This window comes from Prinia subflava, chromosome 10 (genome assembly GCF_021018805.1).
Source record: "Prinia subflava isolate CZ2003 ecotype Zambia chromosome 10, Cam_Psub_1.2, whole genome shotgun sequence".
In the NCBI taxonomy this organism is placed as follows: Eukaryota; Metazoa; Chordata; class Aves; order Passeriformes; family Cisticolidae; genus Prinia; species Prinia subflava.
The window spans coordinates 1,523,524-1,543,798 of record NC_086256.1 but is presented as its reverse complement, the minus strand read 5'-3'; the positions used below and the strand labels follow the sequence as shown (position 1 = coordinate 1,543,798).

The 20,275-nt window shown below is 46.7% G+C and overlaps 2 protein-coding genes across 5 annotated transcripts in view; both read left to right on the top strand.

The window, feature by feature from the left end:
* DNAJC6 (DnaJ heat shock protein family (Hsp40) member C6) overlaps nucleotides 1-14,249 on the top strand; it is a 56,341-nt gene extending 42,092 nt beyond the window's left edge. For all 3 annotated transcript variants that reach the window (XM_063406896.1, XM_063406897.1, XM_063406895.1), the window contains 11 exons: nucleotides 295-374; nucleotides 546-739; nucleotides 851-931; nucleotides 1,545-1,988; nucleotides 4,123-4,269; nucleotides 5,028-5,096; nucleotides 5,694-5,828; nucleotides 9,037-9,294; nucleotides 9,794-9,939; nucleotides 10,951-11,127; nucleotides 12,019-14,249. In XM_063406896.1, coding sequence (XP_063262966.1) covers nucleotides 295-374; nucleotides 546-739; nucleotides 851-931; nucleotides 1,545-1,988; nucleotides 4,123-4,269; nucleotides 5,028-5,096; nucleotides 5,694-5,828; nucleotides 9,037-9,294; nucleotides 9,794-9,939; nucleotides 10,951-11,127; nucleotides 12,019-12,120 — 1,833 coding nt within the window. In that variant the 3' untranslated portion in view covers nucleotides 12,121-14,249. The remainder of the gene's footprint in view (nucleotides 1-294; nucleotides 375-545; nucleotides 740-850; nucleotides 932-1,544; nucleotides 1,989-4,122; nucleotides 4,270-5,027; nucleotides 5,097-5,693; nucleotides 5,829-9,036; nucleotides 9,295-9,793; nucleotides 9,940-10,950; nucleotides 11,128-12,018) is intronic.
* A 935-nt stretch (nucleotides 14,250-15,184) lies between these two features.
* LEPROT (leptin receptor overlapping transcript) lies at nucleotides 15,185-20,244 on the top strand. 2 transcript variants are annotated; one of them, XM_063406893.1, is made up of 5 exons: nucleotides 15,185-15,313; nucleotides 15,522-15,597; nucleotides 16,344-16,530; nucleotides 17,660-17,794; nucleotides 19,818-20,244. In XM_063406893.1, exons 1-4 carry the CDS (start codon nucleotides 15,298-15,300, stop codon nucleotides 17,774-17,776), a joined length of 396 nt encoding a protein of 131 aa, XP_063262963.1. In that variant the 5' UTR covers nucleotides 15,185-15,297; the 3' UTR covers nucleotides 17,777-17,794; nucleotides 19,818-20,244. The 2 variants fall into 2 exon arrangements, with proteins under 2 accessions (XP_063262963.1, XP_063262962.1); XM_063406892.1 differs by having other exon boundaries at nucleotides 15,193-15,313; nucleotides 17,660-20,244.
* Nucleotides 20,245-20,275: the final 31 nt, after the last annotated feature.

Genomic DNA, 20,275 nt, shown 5'->3' with positions numbered 1-20,275 from the left:
TGTGTTCAGTGGGAACAGCCTAATTTCAGTGCAAAATTGATAAGCAGATCCCAGAAATAAGGAGAAGCAGGGAAAGAAGGCCTCTTCCTGAAGGTTTTCTGCTGCACAGAGGCTGCAGCAGCAGAGTTGAAGGCAGATGGAAATACTGGGAATATTTGTGAATATTGAGAAGGAATATTGCCTGTAGTAGAATGAATTCAGTTATGCAGCAGTGAAGATTAGAGTAGACTTAACTAACTCCTGTATTTAAGCCCTTGTTCAGTCTGGTTCTCTCTGCTTTTTTTTTCTTTTCAGATGACCAACACACAAATATTCCAAATTCAATTTCACACTGGATTCATAGCCCTGGGAACAACCACTCTCAAATTCACCAAGTGAGTGTTTGAAGCTGAACATTAATCAAACCTGATGCATAAAAGCCTGATGAAGGCTGAGGGAGAACAGTCACAAATGAAATATGAAAAGCCTGAATATACTGAAAGCCTTTTTATAGCTTTCCAGAAATATTCTTCCCTTTTAAACTGGACGACTCTTGTCCCCTTTAGGCCTGAGCTGGACGCCTGTGACTCTCCAGACAAATACCCTCAGCTCTTTCACGTTATACTGGACATAGAAATACAGTCTGCAGACAGACAAACTGAATTAACTCCCCCATGGGAGAACTTCACGACAAAAGACATCAATCCCTCCATTCTCTTCTCCTCCCACCAGGAGCACCAGGACACTCTTGCTTTGGCAGGTAAGGATAAAATAATATAATAAATCTGCATGGATTTATTCCCTTTCCCTGAATCCTTCCTGCTGAGCTGGCTGTTGTTCAATCCCACCTCTCTGCCGCTCTGTGCCGCAGGTAGAGGTGCCACGGACTCCCCCCAGGATAACATCAGGAACGTTGGGCAGAGCGCATTCTTCTCCTCCCTCAGCTGGCAAGGTAGGCAAGGCTTGGTCTTTGGAGTCCAACCTGCCCCAAAGAGCACACAGAACTCCTGTTCCCCTGCCCCGAGCACGGAGCGAGGCTGAGGGGTCCCCCCATAGCACGGCTCTGCTGTCAGACCCCAATGTTGCCATGGAATGGGAATTCCTGTCCCACAGCATCCTCTCCAAACTGGGCTCTGTGGGACCATTATTGACACAGTTCCTGGGTGAACCTTCACCCGAGGCCTTCTTTGTGATAAAACTCGAAATAAATAAGCCTTGATGAGAAAATTTAGGTTAATCTTGGCAAAGGAATCACGGGATCATTTAGGTTGGAAAAGACCTTTAAGGTCATTAAGGTCATTAAGACCATTCCCCAGCCAAGGCCACCACTGACCATGTCCCCAAGTGCCACATTCTCCATGGATGGGGCCCCCAGGTGTGCCAGGGCTGCAAAACCCTTCTGGGGAAGGAATTTGCCAGCTTTTATTTTAAAAAGCAAAATTATATTAGCCAAATGCTGCTGTGCTGTTCTCAGCTTTCTGTTCTGCTTGTAAGCTGATTTTTTACGGGACCTTTGTGATGACCAAACTAACAGCTGCCTAATTTTATTTTCAATCATCATTTAGATCAGAAATCTGACAAAAGTAGCTCTCACCCCACCTCAGAGGATCGAGCAGCGTTGGTGCATGAGGAAAGCGAACAGTCAGATGACGAACTCTTGTCCCTTTCCAGTCAGCACAGCAACGCCAGCGGTGACAAACCCCACGGGACACCCAAACACAGCAAAAAGCAGCCAGAGCCTCCAGCAACAGCAGCGCCTCCCCCTGAAGACGTGGACCTGCTGGGCCTGGATGGCAGCCCCACGAGCAGGAGCTTTCCCTCGCAGCCCAGCGCTGCCCCCTCTAACTCCGACCTGCTGAACGATCTGTTCGGGGGCGGCGGGCCGGGCGCGCAGGGCGCAGCCGCTGCCGAGGAGGTTTTCCCCGGGGGCGCACCCGGCTCTGTGCACTCCACCCCGCGGCGCTCGGCAGCTTCGGCGTCCCCGTCCCCGTCCCCGAGGGTAGGAGAAGGTAATGGCGGCTTTGCCGAGCGGGGGGACCGGGGCTCGGAGGGTCCCTCTGGGGGAGCTGCCCCTGGGGGATCCCCCCTTTCACCTGGGGGATCCCTCTGGGGGAGCTGCCCCTGGGGGATCCCCCCTTTCACCTGGAGGATCCCTCTGGGGGAGCTGCTCTTGGGGGATCTGGGCGATCCCTCTGGGGGAGCTGCCCATGGGGGATCCCCCCTTTCACCTGGGGGAGCTGCTCTTGGGGGATGCCCCCTTTCACCTGGGCGATCCCTCTGGGGGAGCTGCTCTTGGGAGATCCCCCCTTTCACCTGGGGGAGCTGCTCTTAGGGGATCTGGGGGATCCCTCTGGGGGAGCTGCTCCTGGGGGATCCCCCCTTTCACCTGGAGGATCCCTCTGGGATAGCTGCTCTTGGGGGATCCCCCTTTCATCTGGAGGATCCCTCTGGGGGAGCTGCTCTTGGGGGATCTGGGGGATCTCTCTGGGGGAGCTGCTCTTGGGGGATCCTTCCTTTTCACCTGGAGGATCCCTCTGGGGGAGCTGCTCTGCTCTTGGGGGATCCCCCCTTTCACCTGGGGGATCCCTCTGGGGGAGCTGCTCTTGGGGGATCTCCTCTTTCACCTGGAGGATCCCTCTGGGGGAGCTGCTCTTGGGGGATCCCCCCTTTCACCTGGAGGATCCCTCTGGGGGAGCTGCTCTGCTCTTGGGGGACCCCCCCTTTCACCTGGAGGATCCCTCTGGGGGAGCTGCTCTTGAGGGATCTGGGGGATCCCTCTGGGGGAGCTGCTCTTGGGGATCCCCCCTTTCACCTGGGGGATCCCGAGGTGCCAGCCAGCTCCTCTGCTCTAGGCTGGTGCATCCTCACCAAACCAGTCCCTGCTGGGGCACACCTGGGGGTTTGGAGGCTCCTCACACCAACAGCCACTGGGGATCCTCAGTTTTGCCCTCATTTTGTGTCCAGTAGTGCACATGAGGGGATTATGAGGTTTAAAAACAATCCTCTGGGTGTTTGGGTAGACCTACAGCACTGTGAATTGAATTTCTCTTTTAACTTAGGGGGTTCGGAGCTGTGAGAGTGATCTGGGTCTAGGAAATAGAGAATTCCTGTTTCTTCCAAGACCAGGCTGCAGGAGTGGTTGGGTAGATATTAGGGAGAGGGATCTTTTGAAGGATACAGCAGAGCAAGTGCAAAGAGAGAGGAGAAGAATCCAAGTTTCAGTGGAAGAAATTGGTCACTTGTGCCTGGAGAAGGTTTCTCTTGCTGTGGCTCTTGTGGGCTCAGTCTGAGACCTCTCACCCAGGGGAGGTTCTGCAGACACATCACACAAGAGGTGCAGCAACAGATCAGGAAAAGATTTAGGGATTTATCAGAGCCAGAATCACACAGCTCAATGGTCCCAAGCCACGAAAACAAGGATAAGAGCTTGGGAAATGAGTGAAGAGTAGTGACTGAGTAACATAAGTAATGAGTAGCATCATTAACACACTGCAGAGCTTCTAGGGATTGTACCTTTCAGGATGCTTCTAACCTTAAATTTGTTGACAAGAATCTGAGTGACTTCACAGGAATTTCTTTTGGTTGAGTTTGTTGGGGTTTTACATGAAAAAGAGAAGACTGAACAAATTGATCAGAAATGGAGTTGGAGAAGAACTGGATTTTTGTAACAAGAGATGTAGGAAACATATCCATTATTTCCTAAAGCTGTTTCTAAAAGCCTTTTTATCCCCAGCATGGATAACCTTTGCTAGCCTGAAATCACCTTGAGAGGAAGCAGGGATGGCAGGGATTGCACCAGGGCAGTAACTCCAAGCTCCAGACTGCCTTCCACTCTCTACTGGCAGTTCAAACCCCATCAGAAGTGCCTGCACACTTTAATACTCGCTTTGCCTGGCTGTAAATTCAGCCTCCCTTAGGAAACGAGAGATGGGGTCAGTTTGTTGCCATGACCAAGTCATGGGGCTCTTTAGGTGCCCAGAATTTGGGATATTTTTGCCCTCCAGTTGCTCCCCCACAGTCTCAGGCTGTCTCCTATTTGCTACCTGCAGGTATCAGATTTCCTCTCCCCACAGCACCCCCTTACCCTGGAGCACATTCCTGGTGCAAGTTAATGATTTCATTTTCTCAAATATGTTTTCACAGCCTTTGATCCATTTGGGAGTAGCCCCAAGCAAACTGGTCCAGACCTCCTGGGTTCCTTCCTTGGCTCCTCAGCTGTCCCTGGGGATCCTTTCCTCCAAGCCACAAGAAGCCCTTCCCCAACTGTGCACAGCGATCCCTTTCACATGGGTAAGAGAGGGGAGGCTCTTCCAGGCTGTTTAAATAAATGTAAAATGTTGCTTTGAAATAGAAATGGAGCCATTAAGTATAAACTGATTCTTCCCATAAAACAACTCTAAACCACAGAAACCCCACGAAACAGGAAAGAGCTTTTTGTCTCTGGACTTGAAGTATATTCAGCATCTGAAGTGTGGTAGGATGAGCTGAGTTTTGCTCAGGTCTTAGACTTAATTAATAGGCTATTTGTAGAAATAAAAAAAGAGGCCATGAGCAATGTCTGCCCACATATTCCTGTGGTTATGAGGTCTCCTTTGAACCAAACTACCATTAATTGCACCAAACTCAGCCATATTTAGAGAAAACACACATCCTTGGGTGATTTTAGTTGCAGGCACCAACTTTCTTTAGCTCCAGTACTAACCCTAACCAAACTCACAGCCGAATTTGACTGAAGGGAAGGAATTTTCTTCTCTTTGTTTAAAAGTTCCCTAATTTCCTCCTTCTCATCCCAAAATTTAGCATGTAACCCTGTCTGAAAGACATTCAGCCATGGATTTGTTGGTGCCTGATCATCTAAAACATGCTCCAGGGGAGAATCTCCCTGGAAAGTTAGGAGGGATCTGAAAGATCATCCAGTTCCAGCCCCTGCCGTGGGCAGAGCTGCCTCCCACGTGAGGTTCTGAGGCTTTGTGGGGTCCCGTGGCTCCCTGGGCCATGCTGGCTTTGCTGCACTGCTTTGAGATTCTGATACCAACCATTCTCTTTAGCTTCGAGCACTCCGACCGTTTCCATCCAGCCAGATGTTTCCAGTGGTTGGGACTGGCCCAATAAGGCAGGTATGTGTCCTAAAATTCAGGGTGGTTAGCAAAAAAAACCCAAACAATCCAAACCCAATCCTTTAAGGAGCTCTGAGAAGCAGAGGGAAAATGCTGGCAGTGACTGCAAAGAACAGTTCCCTCCAAAGATTTCCATACTAAAACAAAAATCTGGGTTTGTTTCCTCCAGAGCAGCACAGGTGAGGTCAGAGTGTCCAGAGGTTGTTTCATTCCATGTAGAGCCATGGAAAAACCTGGGAAGTGCTGTGCATTCCCAGGATGCCACTAAAGGACTGCAGGATCCTTTCTAATCTTGGGAGAGTGTGTATGGCCTCCCAGAGTTGCTTCCTGAAGGCTTCTAGTTCTTAAAATATATCCGTGTGTCACAATTCCTGTGGCAGTGCAGACAGTCTGGGAACATTCCCGCTGCTGCTGCTAATTGGGAGTGGGAGTGCAACAAGTCTGAGGCTGCTGAGGAACCTGACAATGGCACACTCAGTTTTAATAGCAGTCTTCTAATACGTGCCTGAGCACTGGGGAAGAGCTGCACTCACATCAAACAGGAGGAAAAATGTTCCTTTTTTCTTTTATATATATTTTTTTTCCTTTCTTTTTAAGGTGGTCTAGGAATGGGAAGTAAGTCTGCTGCCACCAGTCCTACAGGATCCCTCCACAGCACTCCCACTCATCAGGCTAAACCCCAAACTCTGGATCCCTTTGCTGACCTGGGAAGCCTTGGAGCGAGTTTAGCAGGTTTGCATCCCTTAGTAAAAAAAGGAAAATAATAATAAATTACCAGCATTCTTTTAGAGAAACAGGCTGAGCAGCCTGCTATGTGTGGGGCCTGTCAACCCACCCGGCTGCCAGCGCTGCTGCCAGGCTTTCCCTTCTGCCTGATTCTCTGTCAACTCTCACAAATCCCTGCTTCTCCTCATCCCCAGTCAAAAAATGTGCTGGCAACGTGCAGGGAGCTCAGCAGGCTCCAGGATTGCAAAGCACAACCTCTGATAAGTCCCAACACGCTCTGGCTGAGGATGCTCTGTGTTCAAGTGCTGCTGCACGCCTGGGAGGAGAATTTGGCTCTGCAAAGCTGCTGGGGTTCTTGAGGAACTGCTTCCTCCTAGACTTGACTCATTTTCCTGCTTTGTGAGAAAAGCTGTGGAATTGATCTGCCTCTAATTTGCAGTATTATCTAAAGTGGGGTATTTGCACTGGGCTACAAAGCTTGGCTGCTTAGAAAAGCCTTTTTCCCTCATTTTATGTCATGAAACAATCACCAAATGCTCAATTCCATGTTTAAAAGGCAGTTCTGAGAAATTATTGAAGCTTTCCTTGAGCCCAGCATTGTCTGAGTGTGGTAAATAGATTTTTCTTGCCTTTGTTGCTGCCCTCAGCTCCTTGTGAGCCCGTGTGGTTTGGTGTGATGTTTGTTTTCCCCTTTGCGTCAGTCCCAGCATGGCTCTGGAATTCGGTTTCCCAGTTCCCTCTGCTGGATTTCAGGCTGCTCTGCAGGAGCAAAACAAAAAGGCTGCCAAGCCCCATGTCAGAGGCACCGAGGTCCTTTTGAAACTCCCATTCTGTAGGAGAGTGGTGGGGTATAAAAACAAACGGCTTAGCATCCCCAGGATATTTAAGCACATTTTTGTTGATCGTGACTAACTGAAAAGCACTTCATCCAGTTTCCATGACACATTTCCGAGCTGGGAGCTGAGTGTGGATGTCAGTGTGAAATAATAAAACCCTGACACTGGGTACCTCCCACAAACACAACCAGAGCCAGAGGAGCATCCCCTGAAGCAATGAGGTGCTGGGACACATCCCTGTGGATGGCTTTAATCAGCACAGCGTGAGGAGGCACGAGCTCAACAACACCAGCTCTGTGTGGGCACTGGCACAGGCTGCCCAGGGAGATTCCTCATCCCTGGAAGTGCTCAGGCCAGGCTGGATGGGGCTCTGAGCAACCCAGGAAAGTGGAATGGAAGTGGATGAGCTTTCAGGTCCCTCCCAATTTTAATCATTCCATCATTCTGTGTTGCCACCATCCACACGGAGCTGTGGCTCCTTTTTAGCTACATCCATCTTCCCCTGTTTCCTCGAGGCACCTCCAGTTCCTCACATCCTCAAAGGCAGGTGCTGCCCTACAAACACTCACAGAGCACCCTCGGTGCAAAAGCGATGGTGTAAAAATCCACGGCAGAGTTTCCATCCCCACAGTGAGCCCCTCCTGTGTGCAGGAGATGTCCCGGTGCAGAGAGGTCAGAGGAGGTGCAGAACCCCAGGCAGCTCTGCTCCAAAATGCTGTTTATTGCAGAGGTGGCTTTACAGCAGTGCAGGCTCGTGGGTGAGACAGAGCCCAGCCTAAAAGCTGCCAGCTCCAGCTTAGAGCCATGCCTGAGAGACCCCTGAGTTCTGGTTACAACACATTGTCTCTTTTTCTGTACTCAATGTGCTAATTTACAACATCCAACCAGTAAAAGACACAAATCCTATAGAATGCTATACAGCCTATTAGAAATACTACATTACCATACTGTGTTACATTTTAAACCCTAAAAGCTGCTTTCTCCACCCCTTTTCTCTTCCCTGCCACATGGGCAGGGTCTCCCCTGATTCTTGAACCCTTGGCATCCCTTTATTTGCTGAGGGTATTGTTCGATCCAGAGGGATTCTCCCTCAGCTGGCCAAACCCTTCTTTTCCAGTTGTTCAGTAATTAAGGGCTCGGCATCTCCCATCTCAAAGCTCACCTTCATTGCTGCTTCACTTATAGGCTTCACATCCTCGAAATTGTTAGAAATTAGACGCTTGACACGGCCAATAGATCAAACAGCAATTCAATTTAATAATTAATTAATTAACATGGTAAAGTGTGAGCAAAGGCAGCGCTGGGTACAGCGGAAGGATTTTCCCTACCACTGCACACCCATTGCTGGACTTGCTGGGATTTTATTTGCTATATTCATACATATTCATAAACTTTCCCAGCAGTTTCCATTTCTAGTTTTAACATCACAATTCAACACTTAACAGTCATAAATCCATAGTTGATCCTGTATAATTCTATAGGCTGTTGTGATCTATTTCGATATTTCAGTATTCCAGGATGTACACCCAGGATATGTCTCCCAGACTGGGGGGTCCATCAGTTGTTTATTAGAACTCACCTTTATAACTGTCCCATGGCCGTGTTCCACAACTACAATTACACAGATTCTCTTCATTTCCCTGACACGAAACACAACTCTGTATTTCACAAAATCCTTTGCCAAGTGTAATAAACCCTAATCGCTTGGTTTTGAAATTTATGAAAGTTTAATACAAATAAAATGGTTATAAAAAAATAGTAATACAAATATAATAATAAAGGTTAAACAATTTAGAGTTAGGACAATTAATAAGACAATAATAGCAAAGAGTTACAGCCTGGGCTGGGCCCTCCCCCTTCCTAGACAAAAGTCAGTCAGGAGAAGGGCAACGTCAAAAGAGAATTCACCCCTTAAGAGGAATAACCTCATAATTTATGCATATTTTATTTAAAACAATTCTGTTTGTCTGGTACTTGTCAGAAACTTTCTGTTAGTCCCCTAGGTGCCTTTGAAGTCTGAGTCAAGCTTGAAGAGGTTGTTTCTGTTGATTAGGAAGCCATAAGTCTCTCTCCTCTGGAAAATTTAGGGGTTTCTGTAATTGATATCTCTGTGCGAAGAATTTCTTGGTTATCTTCTCTTTCTCTTGAGCTAAAAAAAAATATCTCACACACATAATTTTTATTTTTGATTACTAAAGCTTAATTTTAATTACAAAACTCCATTTACTATATTATTCAAACACCAATACAGCATAACTTTTCAACTTACCATACTACATATAGCAAATATCTGCGTAGAGCCATATAATACGCATTTTTCACACCAAGCAATCATATTTCTAAAACTTTCCCGTTCCATCTTCCCTTGCCGTCCGCAGGTGGCCCCTCGTTCGCCAGCAAGCCCACCACGCCCACGGGCATGGGCGGGGGCTTCCCGCCGTCGCCGCAGAAGGCGCCCCCGCAGCCCGCGGGTGGCAGCGGGTGGCAGCAGGGCCCGGGCTACGGCTGGCAGGGGACAGCGCCCAAACCCCCGCCCGGAGCTCCCCACGCCTCCCCACAGAACAAACCCAACTACAACGTGAGCTTCTCGGCCACGGGAGCGCCGGGAGAGCGGGGGAAAGGAGCCGCCGGCGCCGGTAAGAGCGGTGGAATTCAGCATCCCTCCCCACCGCATCCGATATCCCTTTAGGGCTGAGCAAGCCAGGCACCGTGGTTATTTGGTGCTTTATGCTGTCCTAGATGCTAAATTGTGCTGTTTATTCCAGATGAGCTTCCAAAATAATCCTGGAAGTGTCCAAGGGCAGGGTGGATGGGGCTTGGAGCAACTGGCGTAGTGGAAGGTGTCCATGCCCATGGCAGGGGGTTGGGACTGGATAAACTTAAAACTTGAACTCCCTTCCAACACAAACCATTCTGCGATTCCATAATAATAATAATAACAACTTAAAAGTAACATCTGAGTTACTTAAAGTTACTTAAAAGTTACACTGAGTAACATCTTTCATGAGAACCTGCATGTTCATTAGCACTGGGAGACTGTTAATGTGATTAACCAAAGGATGTATCTTATGTAGAAAGCCAGTGTTAAATGCACCCATGCCATGATGATAATTTCAAGTCTTCTCGGTTTTCAAGATTCCAAGCCAAAAGTGTCTGCAGATTTTGAAGATTTATTATCTGGTCAAGGGTTTAATGCCCACAAGGACAAGAAGGGCCCCAAAACAATAGCTGAGATGAGAAAAGAAGAAATGGCAAAGGAGATGGACCCCGAAAAACTAAAAGTAAGTAAAATTCTTGGTGATGTTCTCCCAGTCATTCAATGTCCTCAACAGATTTAAAACTGAAGGTTACATTTCTGTCCTCAAGCAGACCACATCAACAATGCCTCGCTCAGTGCCACTGTCTGGGCTGCTGCTGTTCCACAGCACTCCAGCCCTGATTAGCAGGCGCAGCTAATTGAACTAATCCTCTGCCTCATTAATCCTGCCTGCTTTGGAATTCTCTCGTCTCTCCTCAATAAATTGCCAAACTGCAGATCTCTTATGAAAGGGAAGGGAATTCAGTCTGTCCTTCTCTGTATGTGAAATATGAGACTACAAATTGGAATTACAGAAGGAGAGAGAACTCAGAGGAAAAGCTGCAGCAGAAGCCAAGCAGAGTTCTAGAAAACAGAATGATCCTCTCACAATTTCCTGGGTTTAGCCTTGTGAAAGGTTTTAACCTTTGGGAAGTGACCACACTGAACACCATCAGCCACAACAGTTGGACAGAGGTCAGGCCGTGGAGTGGGCAGGAGTTCTCCCAGCTCCCATTTTTATCCCCACAAAAGCTGTCGAGTCCCTGAAGCTCCCAGCTGATTTGTCCTTCCCAATGTAATTCTCTTTGCTCTGATGTGTTTTTATTTCATTGAGGCAGCTCAGCCTGGAACTGTAAAGTAGATTTATGCTTTGGTGTTCACATTTACATTTTAGCTTAGCTGAGCTTAGTTTAGGTGTGCAATTAACCTTGCTAAAGAACCAGACAGTTGAACACTTAATTTGTCCTTTGACTATTCCATCAAGCATTACTAAGTCAGTGTTTTTAGCAGGGATGTTGCTCAAAGTCTGCCTTAACTTTCAAGCAGTGATATAAAAATTAACGACAATTAGACAAAGGTATTCTGAAGGTTTTCTAAAGCACAGAAAGAAATTTAAGATGCTCGCCGGGGTCACAGCTATTCAAATGAAGAAACTCTGTCCGGGTAGAATATCTAATGTGAGGCATAAACAGAGACTTTACCCTCCTTTCTGCAGGTGCTGGAGTGGATCGAGGGGAAGGAGAGGAACATCAGGGCGCTGCTGTCCACCATGCACACGGTGCTGTGGGCAGGGGAGACCAAGTGGAAGCCTGTGAGTATGGCAGACCTGGTGACCCCAGAGCAGGTGAAGAAGGTGTACAGGCGGGCTGTGCTCGTCGTCCACCCCGACAAGGTAAGGCTGGGCTGCCCCCACCTCAGGGGAGGTTAGAAAATGTTGGGTGGGATCGCTGGGATCACTGCTGCAAACAGCTCTGCAGAAAGTGGGAGCTCAAGATTTTTGCTGGTTTCGGAAAGTTGTGAGCTCTAAACTCATCCCTGGAAGTGTTCAAGGCCAGGTTGGAGCAACCTGGGTTGGTGGAAGGTGTCCCTGCCCATGGAACCATTCAGTCTTTAAGGTGCCTCCCATCCCAGACCAGTCAGGGGTTTTGTGAAACCACTGCCAGCCCCAAGACTGTGCCTGGAACCCGCTGCTTGGAGCAGCAGAAATTCAGAGCTTTTGTCCCCCTCACTCTGACTCTCAGCCGTTCTGCTGCTGGACAACAGTTCCTGCTAAAGGAGATCCAAATCCAGCTCCCACAATGGAACCATCAGCTTGTTGGGTTGCCCAGCTTGGGGCTGGTGCCCTGGCTCCTGCCACAGGGAGCAAGGACTCCATCTGGGACACGGGGAGGAGGGAATTCCTGGCAGGCAATGGAAGCCCTGAGAGTCTCAAGGCTTGGGAGGATGTGGAATTCTGAGTTCATCCAGGAACTGCTCAGGTGGCAGCTCTTCCCCTGCCGTGCAGGTGAAATTCCTCTCCCAATGCCAAAGTTATATTGATTATTTAGAATGTTGCATTTATTATGCCCATGGGACAGTGTTTTATCCCACTCTGAGGATTGTCAGCTCTGAGGAGCAGCAAAGCCAAGAAATTCTTAAGGACAGCAACCCTCCAGAGTAGCTTATTCTTGTCAAGGAAAAAGTGAAAATTCATGGAACTGCTTGGGACTCTGCTCACGTGCCAGCTGCTGTGGTTGGGTTTGGGAGCTCTGATGTCCCTCTTTTCTCTCTCTTTTCATTGCAGGCTACTGGGCAGCCATATGAACAATATGCAAAGATGATCTTTATGGAGCTCAACGATGCCTGGTCAGAATTTGAAAACCAAGGACAAAAACCCCTGTATTAGGTACTTCCTCAGCCTCCAGACCCGTGCTAGTGCTTATAGAGTCTCTTGTCACAAATGTCACAGGTCAGCCAAACTCTGGCTGCAAATTCAGAAGTTTCAGAGAACTAAGAGCCTAATACTTATCATGAAGAACACGAGAAAGGTTTCCTAACACTTGTCTCCAGAATCCTGAGCTCAGAGGAACTCTGGCCACCTGGCTCACCCTACCAGAGCCACAGGGCTGCAGTTTCTGGTAACTTTTCTATTTTCTTTTGGATTCCAGTGGGACAAGAGAGAACACGTACTGGGGAAAGGTGGAATTGGTCTGTCTCCAACAAAGTGTAGCTGGTGAATTTCCTACTTTTGTTTTTTATTTTGTGAGGTGTGATACGGCAACGCTTCAGTTGTGTCCAACAACTGCTGGTGAGGCCCAAACTTCAATGTACCTTTTTTTTCCTGGGTTTGGATAGAATTATCCAGTTGAAGTGCTCAGCTGTGGTTTAGGCACACTCCTAACAGTCACCATTTGCTGCTTAATTGCTCATCTTTGTAGTCTGGCTGAATAGAGCCAAAGCTGAATCGTGGGCTGGGTCAGCGTGGCAGCCTCTCGCTGCTTCTGCATTAATTCTGCATTAATTCTGCATTAGTGCTGTGCTTCCCCTCAAGGCCCCGCAGTGAAATGTGCAGGCAGAATTCCTCAGCAAGAGCTTTGGGAAGCAAGCAGCGAGTCCTTGATCCAACAGCCCCTGTTGGTTTGTTAGGCAGCAGTTTTGGGGGGAAGGTGAATCCACCTTGTCCAAGTGAGGAATGAGCACGTGCTGCGTTTCCTATGGTTCTCATCAGCAGCTTGAAACCATCCAAGAAATAGCAACAACTTAAAATTCTGCTGGACAGGTTTAGAAACTTCCCAGCTTGTCGGTAACACTTCCCCTGCTGAGCATTCAGAACTTTCTCCAGCCCACTTGTATCACCTTTATGCCTTTATCAGCTCCAGAGCACTTGGCCAAGGCTCTTGGCAGGCTGAAACCTGTTGCAGCTTCATTTTTCAGATCATGGTGTACGAGCTGTCACACAGACACCCACAGACCAGGTCTGATTTCTGAGGTCACTCCAGTGCAAATTGATTATCTTAGAAGTTTATATTGGACCAAAGCAATAACATCACAAGGAAATCTCTCTGTTGCTGAAGCTGAAGCAGCTTTCCTAGTTCAAAAGCGAGTTGAAATTCAAACTTCACCCCAAATTCTGGCGTTCTTTTGTAGAGTAACTTAAGCTAGCAGTTTATTTACCAACACCTATCTGCATTTGAGGGATACTCAGAAGATGGGCAGGAAATAATGTGAATTTACTGCCTCAGGAACAGGTTGCCATCGGATGTGAGTCTTGAAGGCTGGTGGTTTTTCAAGACAATCCACTACTTGTTGCACTTACATTTTCAAGTGGCAAAGCTATTACTGCAAAGACAGTGTGTCAAAGTACATGGCTTTCTGTATAAAACTCATCCTTTTGTTGTACTGGTCCATTATTTACTGCCATTAACTGAAAATGTGAAACCAACACATAGGTCTCCTTTTATATAAAAGACCTTAAGATAATAGTAACAAACTGGATGTTATTTATTAATGTTTTGATCCAGTATGTGCTTGTCTTATTTAAAGAGATAACTGGAATGTGAATCATGTTCCTGTGATTTGTTGGTTTATTGTTTCTCATTCACATTTGTAGATATTGTGACCTATGCCTATATAATAAAAAAGGATCTCATTACTATAACGTACTTTTTTTAATGATGAAAACCTCATTAGCTTTGTATCGAGTTTGTCACAGCACATAACTCTGGATACTCATCCATTCACAAAATACAAATCCACCATTAAACTTTACCAAAAAAAACCCCACCCCAACCCTCTACCCCACTTAAGCTTTGATTATTTCCATCCCTAATGTTTTTATGGATGCATGAAGGTATTAGGACGTATGTATATCCAAATAGTTAACTAAAAAAAAACCCCATTCTTGTCATATCTGGTAGTGACAGAGGTTATCAATGTTCAGGTTTACTGTTTGACTAAATTATTGTAATTTTTGTAAATACGGTATATACTCGATGAAATTGTGACTGGTCTAAAACATTTGTACATACATTAAAAAGCTCAAATTAACATATTTAGGTATCTTTTGTGCTTGTGACCACGAGGTTCAAGTCCCACATCTGCTCCTGTGTAGCTGGGTCAGTTTTGTCACTGTCATTATCCCCAGGCTGGTATTCCAGGTGCTTTTCCCAAATTATTTGGAAACAACTTGGCATTGCTGTTGTTAGGCAAACAAGTCAGTGAACCAAATTTTTTAAATTTTTTAAAGTATTTAGTGGATAAAGCCTGTTTTAATAAGCCTTCTGGCTCAAAATAATTTAAAATCATGAAAAAATGGGATAAAAATATGGATCCGGGAACATATAAAGAGAAGAGCTGAGGAGGGAGGTATCTGAAGAAATGCACCCCCGGGAGGGTTATTGAAAAAGCTGTGCAAAATGTACCTCTAAAAGGCTTTTCTTGGGACAAAAATGCTGTTCTTGGAGCAAAAAGACCGTTGCTGAATTAATAAGGCTGTTCTAGGGTTGGAAGACCATTGTAGGGGCAAAAAGGCTTCTCTTGGGTCAAAAATGGGAGCTCCAAAATGTCACCTCAAAAAATCCAGAGCTTGAAAAACACGGCTTTAAAAAAGAGCTGTGCCTTTCTTAGTGCGGATTAGCAGAAGGGTGGATGATGTAGGCCCTGCTGGAGGCAAACCGGCTCCATTTTTGGGGTGAAACCAGCGGTTTTCAGGAGCCCCCACAAAACAGCAGTGCCTGAGGGGCGGGGGCTCTTTAGAGCGGTGTTGATGGATTCAAACCGCGGCTGCGCGCAAATACACCCTTCTTACGCACACATATGAGTTTAATGCGCACGCATATACATTTATTACACTCATACGTGGCTTATATATTAAAATAAAGCCATTTGTTTGCAAGGGTTACGTGCGTCAAACCCCACCCCGGGGCTGCCCCTCAGGACGCCCCGCCCCCTGTCGCGAGCGAGGGCGTGGCGGGAAAAGGCGCTGCCGCGCCCCGCCCGCCCTTTTAAATGCTCGGTCACGTGACGCGGGGAAAAGGGGCGGGGCCGGAGGGCGGAAGTCGCGCGGTGCCAGCGGAGCCCGGACATGGCGGGCGTGAAAGGTACCGGGGGTGCCCGTGAGGGAGCGCGGCCCGGGCAGCGCCTCGGCGCGGGGAGTGGCGGGGAGGGGGGCCCGGCGCCGGGGGAGGCAATCCCGGCCCGCGCTGAGGGATGCCCGGCCCTCGGTGAGGCGGTTGACGGTGCCCCGGGAGGGATGCTCGGTGCCCTGTGCGGCCGCCCCCCCTCACCGCCCGCCCTGTGCCGTTGCAGCTCTCGTGGCCCTGTCCTTCAGCGGAGCCATCGGGCTGACCTTCCTCATGCTGGGCTGCGCCCTGGAGTACTACGGGTGAGCGGGCCGGCGCCCTTCCCAAGCGTGTCCTGTTTAAAATGCATTAACTGAGGCGTTCCCCCATTTCATGGAGCTGTTCGGCTCCTCTTGCAGCCCCCCCGCGTGCAGGCTCTCGGCACGTGGCAGTTTGTTGTGATTTAACATCACTTCCTCAGGCGGATTTGCATTTCTGTTAAAATAAAAAGCCCGCAAGAGCTCTGTGCTGCCTCGGGAGGAGTTTGGAGCCTCACACAAGCATTTTCCGTAATTTCCCGTTTCTCTGAACAATCCTCCTCCCAAGTTTCCATTTGGAATGACCCCGCCCAAGGCAGGGGCTGGAGCTGGGTGAGCTTTGGGCTCCCTTCCAGCCCAAACTGTTCATTAATTCCGTGATCCTGTGTCTGTAACACTTTAAAATTCCAGGGGAGGCTGGTGGGAGCTCTGACACTATGGTGAGGTGCCAGGGTGTGCCTGCTTCACCCCTGGAATTTGGGAAAGCTTCTCCTCCCCTGCCCCAGTGCATTTCCTGCTTCCCGACTCTGTGGCCAGGGTTGAATCAGCAAAATGATCCAAAACTGGATGCAAAAGTGAAATAAATCCACCCTTGCTCCTGTGAGAGGGTGGGTGCTGCTCTGTCAGTGCAGGGAAAACGAGGTGGGATTGCCCCATTTGAAGCCAAAAATCAGGATTAGGAGTGTTGCACCAACTCTCTGACTGAAATACCAGTTTTAACTGCTGTGCATTTCTCTTTTCCCCCTGCCCAGTGTGTACTGGCCCCTGTTTGTGTTGATCTTTTACTTCCTCTGCCCCATTCCCCACTTCATTGCCAAGAGGGTGGGCGATGACAGCGACGCAGCCAGCAGTGCCTGCAGGGAGCTGGCCTATTTCTTCACCACGGGAATTGTTGTCTCTGCCTTTGGACTCCCTATCATCCTTGCACGGGTGGAAGCAGTAAGTCCTTGCTCATTTTTATTCTCAGACACCACTTGCTGGATCTCCCCTTCAGTCCTGCTTTTGTTTCATTGTTGTGCTGTCTCCTGGTGAAAATAATCCACTGAAATTTGAGCTAAAAAAAAAAGAACTGACATGACTGAAAAGTTTTTAGCTGTTTTTTTTCCCCCTCCAGCCTTGCTTTAGTCCAACACAAGATCATCTCTCCTCCTCCACCTCATGCCTCTCTGTCTCATGACCCTTTGCATCACTCCTTCCTCCAGCTTCCTTGTTTTTCTCTTGGAATGCTTTCTCCATTTGGGATGGAGATTAATGTTAGGAATTAAAAGTAAAAGGCCAAGCTTCCAGAGCTGCCCCTGTGGCTCCCAAAGCCTTTCCCAAGCTTTGGCCCCTCAAAGCCTGAGGAAGCCCTGCCCCAGTTCTCTCCTCTTTCCTTTCTGGACTCTCCAGTGGGGACATTTTGGTCACATTTGTCAGAAAGGAAAGAATCCCCCTGTCCCAACCACGCTGTGATCTTTGACTGAGTCCTCTTGGTTTTCTCCTTCACTTTCCATCCTTTAAATTTTGTGTGCTTGCTCTGAATTTACTTGCAATGCCCTGTTCCCCTGATATTTTTATTTTGGAGCTGTGGCCTGGCAGCAGCAGAACAGCCACGAGAGGGAACTCTCAGTCATGTGTTTTAAGAGCAAATGTTTATTTAAGTAAATTACTTGTGCACTCATTAAAAAAACCAAACCCTGTTTACTTTTAAATCCACGTTTTCCGTGCCTGTGACTTGTTTCAAAGGAGATCTTTTGATTTTGTTGCATGGCAATGAAAGGAGAGCACTGATTTCACCAGATTTCTCTCTGATTTAGGTGTGTTTTAATGATTTGTAAGGCAAGTCATCATTTCCTTCTAAATCCTAGCAGTAGCTTGGCTGAAATGTTTATTAGTGACACCAGTGGCTGCTAACTGAATAATTAGTCACACAAATTGAATTATTTATTGTTTGCCTGTTCTGCTTTTAGCATCCCTCTGTAGTATTTTGATTTTTTGGTAGTGTTTTAGCTGATCTAATGCCTAGAAATAACTGCCCTGAGCGTCTCTTCCAAGAACTGCCTTGACTGTTCCATTTCTTGCATTTCAGATCAAATGGGGAGCCTGTGGCCTGGTGCTGGCTGGCAATGCAGTCATTTTCCTTACTATTTTAGGCTTTTTCCTTGTGTTTGGCAGAGGAGATGACTTTAGCTGGGAGCAGTGGTAGGAGCTCGCTGTGGTGCTGGTAATTTTGGATATTTTACAGCTTTTTTTCTCCCCTCCCTGTCCTGTGTGTATGTACAGATATTATAATATGTGTGGTATGTTATCCAATTCACGTGGCTTTATGTTATCACTTAATAATTTGCTTTTTTAAATGCACTTCAGCCAAAGGGACCTTGCTGACAGTTGGCTTGAAGTAGTCACTAAAATGTGGAATTATTAGGAATTTATCCTTGAAGAAGTTTACAGAACATAAGCAGTTTTACCCATTTTCACCCTATTTGCATTAATTTTTGGTTTAATTGCAGTGTCATTGAGCCATTGGTCACTATTCCTGTTGGGGTTTTAACCATATAATCAAAGAATAATGTAAAGATTATCCTAATTGGGATTGTTCAACTTGATCAGTCTTTCTGCTTTAATTAGGATGAGTTAGTATTTCATTTACATCTCATTAATTGTCATTTTTCTTAATGATAGAAAGCCAAATGTAAGTGATGTCAACCCTTACTCCCTAATGAAAGCAAGAGACAATAACCCTGGTTAAAAACCCTTCCAATTATGTTTGTTTAAAGATCAGTTTCTCCCCACAAAGGTATTTTCTGTCTCTGTTCAGTTCAAAAATTGTGGCTACATTTGGGGGATAATATATTTTAATACATCTTAAAGCTGCCATGACTTCTATGAAGGTTCACAGAAGGAGGAACTACCCTCAGGACACTCAAAAATCACAATTTAGTGTTCAACTCCGTATTTTTATGGGTGTGAATTGCAAGGAATTGAGTGTTCTGCTGGGTGGGATTTCTTATTTCCTCCTTGCTTTTAAAACACACTTCTTCAGCTCCTATTTTTTTGTCTGGAAGGAGGTTGTTATTCCATTAAAACACTTTCTTTTTAAACAGCATTATCCTAGTAACCATTGAAATAATGACACTTCAGCAAGTATAATTTTATTACTTTAGTTTTGTAGGAATAGAAGGAATGGTCAGTGATTAATTACGTGAGCACTCTGAAATGGGGACAGAAATAATTTTGTGGTCCCCGTTCATGGGCTGTGGCTCAGGCAGGACTGGGAAATGGAGTTCCAGGGAGGGTAATTCCATGTTTTCAGTGGGAATTTCTGCTGTGAGAAGGAACAGTTGAGTTTCCAGGTTGCCTCCTGCTAAAAGAAGAATTAACATTAAAGGATGGGGGTTTTTTTGATGTTAATGCTCCATCCAAGACATAACAGGATAAACTTATAAAAATCCTGGGAATAACAAATTATCTGAGTGTCTTCTTCCTGCTTTTGCTGAAATCTGTCAGAACTGGGGAATTGACTTGTTTTAAACCAAATTCTTCAGATTAAACATCATTTCCATGTTTAAATCCAGCTTTGATTTTAGAGAAGATGCCTTTTTCCCCTACACAGTGGCATTTTCCACTCAATAATGAAACAAAAAAGTGAAATAAAACCCAGTCAGTGCCTAATGAGAAATTCTTAATGCCATTGCTAACAATTCCATTTAACTCCTCCTGGATTGGGGTTGGATCCTAGAAAGCTTTTACTCCATTTATGTACCAAAGGCTGCAATAGAAATCTACAAAATACTGAATTCCTGGTGGGGTTTTGGGGAGGAAATCAGCTGAGATGGGATTTTTCCTTTATTTAAATCCTTCTCTGTGGGCTCTGCTGTGGGGTGTGACAGGAGCAGGGAGCAGGGACAATCTGAAGTGACCAGGAGAAGCAGAAAGTGCTGGTTTAAATTTGCTTTTTGCCAAATTTTTCTGTTGTACTGTATCCCCTTTGAGCTGTGTTGGTGGGTGTTGAGGGGAGAAGGTCAATGCTTTTTTTATTGTTATTTTTATTATTGTTATTCTTTGGAAGTAGCTACGTGCACTAATCCCTAATGTGAATTTCATGCAGTTTTCACCTGGACTTTACATTTAATGTTTAAAATTGTGTTGAAATCATGGAGATCTCCCTTAACCTCTGTAAAGCACATTTACTTTGTTATCAAATACGGTAAAAAATAATATTTCAGTGGGTTTTTTTTTACCTCCAGAGCTTCATTGCCACTAAGCTCTGCGGGTGTGCCCTGGGAGTTGTGTCCATCCCTGCAGGGGAATCACTGTGCTTTCTCTGGAATGCTTTTCCCTGTGGAATACTGTGTATCCAAAGTGCCTTAACCTCCACACAACGCTGATTTTTGTGCACCCACATGGCAAGATCAGCGTGCCAGAAGCAGCTGCAAATCCATGGCTGCGTTTTCCAGAGCTTCCTTGTGGGCTAATCCCGTTTCCTGCCGTGGGGAGATGAGGGCAGTGCAGCTTTTGTACCTTTTGTAAACTGTTTTTATCTCTGTGATCACCACGTCCTTCAGATCATGGAGTATCAAAGCACGGACATTCAAACATATTCTACTTTTCTTTCCAAGTTGCCTACTAAAACTGACTTTTGGAATTGTCTAATAAACATATCTGATGCTTAAAGGTTTGTCTGTCTTAAATTTCACGGGGGGAA